This window comes from Saccostrea echinata, unplaced genomic scaffold, assembly GCF_033153115.1.
Source record: "Saccostrea echinata isolate AGI-Se365-2 ecotype Australia unplaced genomic scaffold, CSIRO_AGI_Sech_v1 ptg000056l, whole genome shotgun sequence".
Taxonomy (NCBI): domain Eukaryota; kingdom Metazoa; phylum Mollusca; class Bivalvia; order Ostreida; family Ostreidae; genus Saccostrea; species Saccostrea echinata.
The window spans coordinates 15,884,450-15,892,294 of NW_026889805.1; the positions used below are offsets into that span (position 1 = coordinate 15,884,450).

The following is a 7,845-nucleotide window of genomic DNA, read 5'->3' on the forward strand; positions in this document are numbered from 1 at the left end:
CAAACTTCAATGAAACAGCAACTTTCTGTTAAAAAAAAAACTTTAATCACTTACAGTTCACTGATATCCAGTGCACTAAACGTTTTAATCAATTTCACAATATGACTAAAGAAGCATTTAAAAATAAATATATATTCTCTAGAAGCAGATTTAATGAACTTTTAAAAATATTGACGCCCAACTCCAATAATATCGGTACTTGTTTAAGAATCACGCAAAAATATACCGGTTATCCCGAGAATTATCACTACTGAACAGAAAAATTAACATCTCCAAATATATATACCTGGTAATGAGAAAAAAAAAATACTGGTGTACAACGATCCTAAACACAATTTTCTGACCAACAATATTTTTTTGGTATTGTTACCGACAACAATTTGTACATAGCAACAATATGTTCTGTCACTGTGTCACAGGTGGACCATTTAAAAAAAAATACACACTGCACAAATATAGCCTTAGCATTAGCTCTTTAAGCTTTTGGCTCAGAAGAGCTAATAATTTGTATGAATGCCAAACTGTAATAGGTGTACAGTAATAACAACAAAATAATCTGTGTGAATTTTATTTATAAATACTATAGATAACATAATAACATGCGCAACAATGCTATCACACTAAAATAACATTTTACAAAATGTTAATACAAGTAACAATAAATACATTACCTTGAGTACATATTTTCAAACTTTCACTGTGGTCACCAAAATAAGTCTGTTAAATATTGCAATACATCCCATTCACTTTTTCCACCAAGAAGATACTTATTATAAATACTTTGAGATTCATGACTAAAAAACAAGTAACTCTCTGCCCCATTTACATAGCGAAGTAGACAACATTTTTGATGTTTTTATACTACATCGTATTTTGTATGAAGATGTATAAGATTGCGATTAAATAAAGACATTAAGACAATGTTTACTTAATGGTTCTTTACTAATCCAGTTGTCAAAAAGGATGACATATTCAACAGTTGGTCACTAGTAAAATTTCAAAGCCAAATACATGTACAACAAGATGTGTTTGTGAAACACTGATGCCCCGTATGGCAGCTTATGGCAAAGGTTAAAGTTTCTCAAATGCAAGTCAAACTCCAAGGTCAAGAGATCAAAAATGTTGTTACCTAAAGAAAGGACTTGTGTCAATGGATATACCTGGAAAAAAAATGAAAGCCCAAGCACCAACCATTCAAAAGTTATGGTCAAAGACAATGTTTTCTAAAAATGGGTAACACACCAAGGTCAAAGGGTAAAAATTAATGGTACATAGGGGAAGACTTGTAATAAGAAATACACAAGCAAAATATAAAAGTTGTAGCACTAACTGTTCAAACATTATGGCGAAGGTTGAAGTTTTTCAAAAGTAGGTCAAACTCTAAGGTCAAGGTCAAAAGGTCAAAATTGTTGGTATCCAAAGGAAGGTCTTGTCACAAGGAATATACCTGTGAAAATTTGAAAGCCCTTGTACTAACTATTTAAAAGTATGGCCAAGGTTTAAGTTTTTTAAAAGTGGGTCAAACTATAAGGTCAAGGTCAAAAGGTAAAAAATATTTACACCCATGGAAAGGTCTTTTCACAATGAATATATATATATGAAATATGAAAGCCCTAGCACCAACTTTTCAAAAGTTATGGTCAAAGCTAAAGTTGGGTAATTTTCTACAAAAGTGGGTCAAACTCCAAGGTCAAGGTCAAGAGGTCAAATATGTTGGTACCAAAAGGAAGGTCTTGTCACAAGGAATACACTTGTGAGATACGAAAGCCATAGCTCCAACCAATCAAAAGTTATGGGCAATGTTAAAGTTTTTGTGGTCAAACAGATAAACAGCTGGACAGACAGATGGACAGACAGGGCAAAAACTATATACCCCGAATCTACGATTACGGGGGCATAAAAATTTGTTCCATACAACAAAATACATGTAGCATAAAAGTTTACCAAACATATCACCGGTTCAACCTTGTATAGCATTGACATTATTCCATTCTTAAGTGTGAATGTAAATTTTAGGCATTTAGTATAAAACAATATTGATATATGCATGTAAATGCAGTTGTTGTATAATTCAACTTACAATGAAGGCATCCCTATAAATTGCAAGTTCAGCTGTTACAGAATAAATAAAAAATACAAGCAAGGCTTTCTCGGAGGTTAGATGTACAATGCACTTACAACAGCAGTTTTATCAAGTTTGATACTAGATAAGTACATTTAGTAATTTTAAGGGTTTTTTTGAGTTAACACCACAGAAAGGACAGAGATAAGAGCAAAAAAATGTTTCTGATTTTGATTACAAATGGAGTGAAATGTGACAGATGTTTACTTTTTGATTATTTTTTTGGCTTTCACAATTCGACGACCTCCAGGATACGTCACACCCCTACCTGGTGAGAAATCCCTTGCAGTTATCCTCGGCAAGTTAGCGTCACTGAAGTTATTTGTCTGATTGTTTGATCTATTTGACCCCTCTGACCCATTAGGGGAGCTGGCATTGACCCCATTCTCTGTCTCCATGGATGAAGGAACTCTGTCTGGTTCAGTAAAACTGGGGAAAGAAGCAGCTCCTGCCTCACTGGTCAGACTCACTGATGATGAAGTTATGGGAGGGACACTGTTTATGTTGGCAAGTAAGGAGTTAGTAATGGGCGTGGTGATTGGGAGGGTAGCAGAAGTGGGAGTTCCAGCCTCTCCTCCACCAAGGGTCTGAAGACCTCCTTCTGAGTTTCTGCGTAAAGAAATGGCAATTGTACTTGCAGTGGTTGGCAGGGATAGTCGAGGGTGAACATTTGATGTGTGGGATGAGATTTCAATGTCAGATCTTGGTGGCAGAGTCACACTCATATTTGTCCTCTGTTGTCCTTGTGGTTTGCCTGACTGACTAGTAAAATACAAGGAAGTCGTAGTTCGGACATCCTTATTCTCTGTAGGTCGGTTTGGGTCCAGTGGAAGAGGATGCTTATGAATGGACAATGCATTACGATGCATCACTGCACCTTCTGTTGAGGTATTAGATATTGGTTCAGTTTGTACCCCCAGTGTGGTGCTGGAGGAACTTCTCAGGTAGGATGCTGGATCATCCCGGACTGGCTGCTTTGCCATCTCATGACTATGTTTGGGATTCTTATCACTGAAGCTCACACCACTTAATCCTGCTGTTATACCAGCCTCTGTAGAAGCAGCTGAATCTGGCGTCAAGAGTTCATGGCCTGGAAATAATATAAGCAGTTAATTAATATATGATTACTGGAATCCATTAATTTCTTTATGCTAAATTTGTAGCCATCCATTTGGAAAATAAGATCCATGAAGCCATTCATTGATAATGCAATTTCTTTTCCAAATTTTCATCCAGAAGGAGATCATAGATTCTAATGTATGATAAAACCTGGTACATGTCTTAAATTATAGATTCAAGACAAGGATCCTATGCAGTCCCTACTTTGTCAAGATAAACTGTAGGAGGAGTAGCAATTTGAAAGTATTTCACAGAAATTTCTATTTTAACATGGCAACACTGTTCATAGAAATCAAAAACCGACAAACAGAACTGTGAATCTTAGTGTAGTCTATTTATGTACCAATTTATATTAAAATCAGACCAAAACTGTAGGAGGAGTAGCATTTTGAAGAATTGTTTACAGGCAGACAGACAAATAGACGATGGACACTTTACTATTGCATAAGCTTTTCTGGTCTCTGACCAATAGAGCTAAAAATCTACTTGTTACTTGATGTTTAAGTTATTCTTGCTTAGGTATTTTGCCATGAATTTGATTAAAAATTATATCTCAAACGTTGTTGTCACTGTTGCTGTTTTGTACCAGGTTCAGCATTATTCTGGATAGACTGAGTTTCTCCAAAATCTAGTGCATGACAAGCTTTGTAAGGATTTTCTCCAAAATCTAGTACATGGATTTTCTCCAACATCTAGTAGATAAGCTTTGTAAGGATTTTCTTCATCATGTTTTTTACCTGATCGTTTGAGTTGAATGTGTGGAATGGCATTCTCCACTGCCCGTTTTTGAAGTTCCCATGTTGGCATGTTGACAGTGGGTGTGTCACTTGAGGAAAACCAGGCCAGGTCAAAACAAAGCAGGCTGTTTAGCTGTCGCTCAGACTCTTGTAACAGCTGTTAAAAGATATTTCAACATGCAAAATGAAACATCACATGGTCATCCTAAGATAACTGGCAAAAATGACATTGATATTCTAACCAATTCATGAATAATTAAATTTGGGATACTCCTGAAATAAATATAGGGGATATTCAATATTTTTGGTTGGATATGAATTTACATCAAATGTGGGACAGGAGTTATATGTTTTTTAATGGAAGCTAAGCACAGGTCAAATTCCATACCCAACATAATTGAATTTTTCTTCAGTTTTCCTTTGTCACATTTGTTATTTTCACAGATTGAAAATAATACATCCTTGAAACTAGATGTGTTGTAACGCCACAAAGCCCCTACAGACAGCCAAAATTTCAAATTGCATATTGTAAATTGCACATTTATAAATTGCACATTTATAGATGAGATAATGATTAGAAATTGTGAACTTTTAAATCGTTTCGAAGTTCAAGGGGGATAACTGTCAAAAATCATCGGACCAGGACCCAATTCAAACTTGACCTGTATTTTTTGGTAAAATAGCTGCATATATAATTTTAACCTTATACATACATCCCAACAAAAGTAAGAGAGCAGAAAGTGAATTTTTCTTATTTTTGCAACAGTGCAACTGTTGCTGAGATAATGAACAAAAGTCAATGATGATGGAATGACAGAATCACAGATTGACAGAATGACGGAGCAGGGTAACACTATATGCCCCTGGCCATTTTATGGCGGGGGCATAAATAATAAATATAAATTTTATTCATTAAATGGATTACTGTATACAGGGAAATTTTCTTCCCCGTTTTATTTTCGCCCCTTTCGCCCTAGACGCAAGTGGGCAAATTTAAGACTGAAAGAATTCAAAGAAAACAGTATAATTTCTTAAACAAAACTGTGACTGGGCGAAATTAAAACGGGACAAAATTGTTTGCAAGTGTGAAAGGGCGAAAATAACCCTGTATACAGTAATTACATATTTCACAATTGTAAATCTTAGCAAAATGGTAATAAATACTGTACATACATGTAATTCATACTGGTAACAAGATTACAGGCATTAATGAGGTTGAAGTTTGATTCTGTTTGGAACCACTTATACAAGACCAATCATCTATCTTTTTCAAATTTGATGTAAAATATTGGTAAAAGGAAACCTTAATTCGTAAACTTGGATCTTGTGTGGCTTTGACTAGACTTAGTTTCCTCTGATGGTCATCTATACTGGAGTTGATAGACTTGTTCTTTCTCAGCTGATCTAGAATTGGACGTTTAATAGCTTCAATATCATTGTGTAGACGCCTTTTCATCTCCTCCTGCCGACTCTTCAGCTGTGACCTCAGTGCCTCAAACTCCTCCTCAATACTTTTCTGCACATGCTTCTCATTTTCCTAATAAAATCAAGCTCAGTTAATCACATTCAACATTGAACATTTTGATTTCTTAATTTTATAAATATTAAATAGTATCTATATATTCATGCCATTTCCTTCCTTTACTACTAATTACCAATGACTGATTTTCTTCATTCATTATTTGGTACTTGTTGAATCATACATACATCAATCCCTTCAAGGATTTCATTCAAAAGTTGAATTCTGTCATTTAACATAACACTCTTCTTCCTAATTTCTGACAGGGATGCCAATATTGATGTCTACAAATAATTAAAGAATAACTATTAGATTATGTAAGAGCCATAAATGATAGAATGTGTTTGCAAAGTCACTATCATTAACTGATAATCATTCACTGGTATATATGTTTTTACATGTACTTGAACTTTCCTACTTGCTACTTTTCATAGTTTATACTAGACAGAGCAAAAGTAGAAATTTTCATACGTTTAAATCTTATTTGACTAAAAACTTAATCAACTTTAAAGTGTACTATACAATGTAAAGTACATGTTATTTGGTTTTACATTTTTTTTTTCTTGATAAATACTGTATGGGTGGAATTTATACTGAACATCATAACATTTTCCTCAGAGATACTTGCTACAGTGTACTATGTACACAGACTATAATATCATACAAAACTATACACATTTCTACCATGAAAATTAACTAATGTTGATGGTGCGACCATTAAGGGCAAGCGCAAATACCTAATCAGTTTTTACTTAGATCAGTCTCTTCAAACCGCACGTGATATTTGGTACGTCTAGACTCTGATGTCACATGATGTTGTATGTAAGGCCATACCAAACAGAATCCTAAACAGTGCTAATCAGAATAAAGGACATTTAATTAAGCTACTATTAGCTTCAATATCCATTAAATCAAGGTGAGTTTATTTTTTGTTGAACTTTTGTTATTATGAAGAGAACGTAGTTTGCAGCAAGATGCAATTCACAAAGGATTGTGGGTCCTGAGGTTACTGCTTGATAACTTCAGAGCAGTTTGGTTTCCTGCTATCTCTGAAAACTTAGTTCATAGGCTGATAAAAATATTCCTAAACAATTTTAGATTTAGTTTATTTAATATCAGGGTACATTTATCTATTCTAATAAGTGTATTAAGATATATATTGTATCAGGTGGTGTGTTTATACACAGTGTATACCTGAGAGCGATGGAGTTGTTCTTTGATGGGACTGAATCGATGAGATGCACCTGCATCTCTCTGACTAATGCATTTACACTCTTTACAAACAGCTTGGTTACAAGACAAACAATAAAAACACAAGTCTTCCTTGTGCAGTCGACATTGTCCAGCTGAATCCGATACATCTTTACTCCAACTTGCATCATTGAAAGTAACTTCTGCCTCTGCTTTGTAGACACTAATGACATTGCCGAGTGCACGGTTCACTGGAAACTGGTCAACTCCTGTTCTTTCTAATGGAATCTTCCTCTGACACAAGGGACAGTCAACATATCGCTGGGGTCTGTAACTCGTGAATTGGTCCCTAGCAGTGATTATGCCCTGTAGACACTTTCTACAAAAATTGTGACTGCATGGCAACATCAAAGGTTCGTCGAAAAATTCTAAACATATTGCACACATAAGTTCCTTATCCATGGTTCAGGAGAGGAACTTCTCCTCCCTAGGGAGCCGCGAAAAACTCTATGCCAGGAACACGTTAAACATACACTCTATGCTACGTTACACAGACTACCATATGAGATAATCAGGTAAAGGCACTAATCGGCTTTACAGACCATCCTTATTGTTTTTTGCAAAAACTTTTGGCACCTAATAATTTGTATCAGACTCCCCATTGGCAGTTCCAGTTGCTCTCAAAGATTTACCAAAACAATGCAATAGTTTCGTTTCAGAAAACGTTGAAAAGATCAAAACAATCCGGTACTACGAATCACCGAAATGCCCCCGTAATCACCGAAATGCCTCAAGAAATCATCGAAATGCCCCCATTTTGCTATGAATATACAAAAAATTAATAAATATTGATGAATTTAACTGTTTTAGATCCTAGATACTTAGTAAATTTTTCATAATCTTACTGTAAGTATTTTATGTGAAGACATGTGCATGTTTACATCAAAGAAAGATAACTCTCACTGATTTAAGGACACCTCAACTCTGGTTAATGCACAAGCCACGGGTTTTGTGCCCATTCTATTTCCACAAACCGGGTTTGTGGAAATAGAATGGACACAAAACCCGTGGCTTGCGACGATGTGTTTAGCTCTACTGGTCAGAGACCAGAAGAGCTTATGCGATAGTAAGGTGTCCGTCGTCCGTCCGTCTGTCAA

At 35.3% G+C, this 7,845-nt stretch overlaps 1 protein-coding gene across 1 annotated transcript; it reads right to left on the reverse strand.

Moving 5' to 3' along the window:
• Positions 1-554: 554 nt before the first annotated feature.
• Positions 555-7,290, reverse strand: LOC133173040 (uncharacterized). The gene is made up of 5 exons (XM_061307945.1): positions 6,692-7,290; positions 5,686-5,781; positions 5,282-5,515; positions 3,979-4,135; positions 555-3,212 (listed from the first exon to the last, which is right to left on the reverse strand). Exons 1-5 carry the CDS (start codon positions 7,148-7,150, stop codon positions 2,326-2,328), a joined length of 1,833 nt encoding a protein of 610 aa, XP_061163929.1. The 5' UTR covers positions 7,151-7,290; the 3' UTR covers positions 555-2,325.
• Positions 7,291-7,845: the final 555 nt, after the last annotated feature.

Excerpts from the sequence above, each read along its gene's own strand:
- LOC133173040 (XM_061307945.1), bottom strand. The coding sequence starts at position 7,150 with ATGGATAAGGAACTTATGTGTGCAATATGTTTAGAATTTTTCGACGAA. Across the intron at positions 5,516-5,685 it reads AAATCCTTGAAGGGATTGAT|GAAAATGAGAAGCATGTGCA; the intron begins GTATGTATGATT and ends TGATTTTATTAG. Across the intron at positions 3,213-3,978 it reads CATTCAACTCAAACGATCAG|GCCATGAACTCTTGACGCCA; the intron begins GTAAAAAACATG and ends TATTATTTCCAG.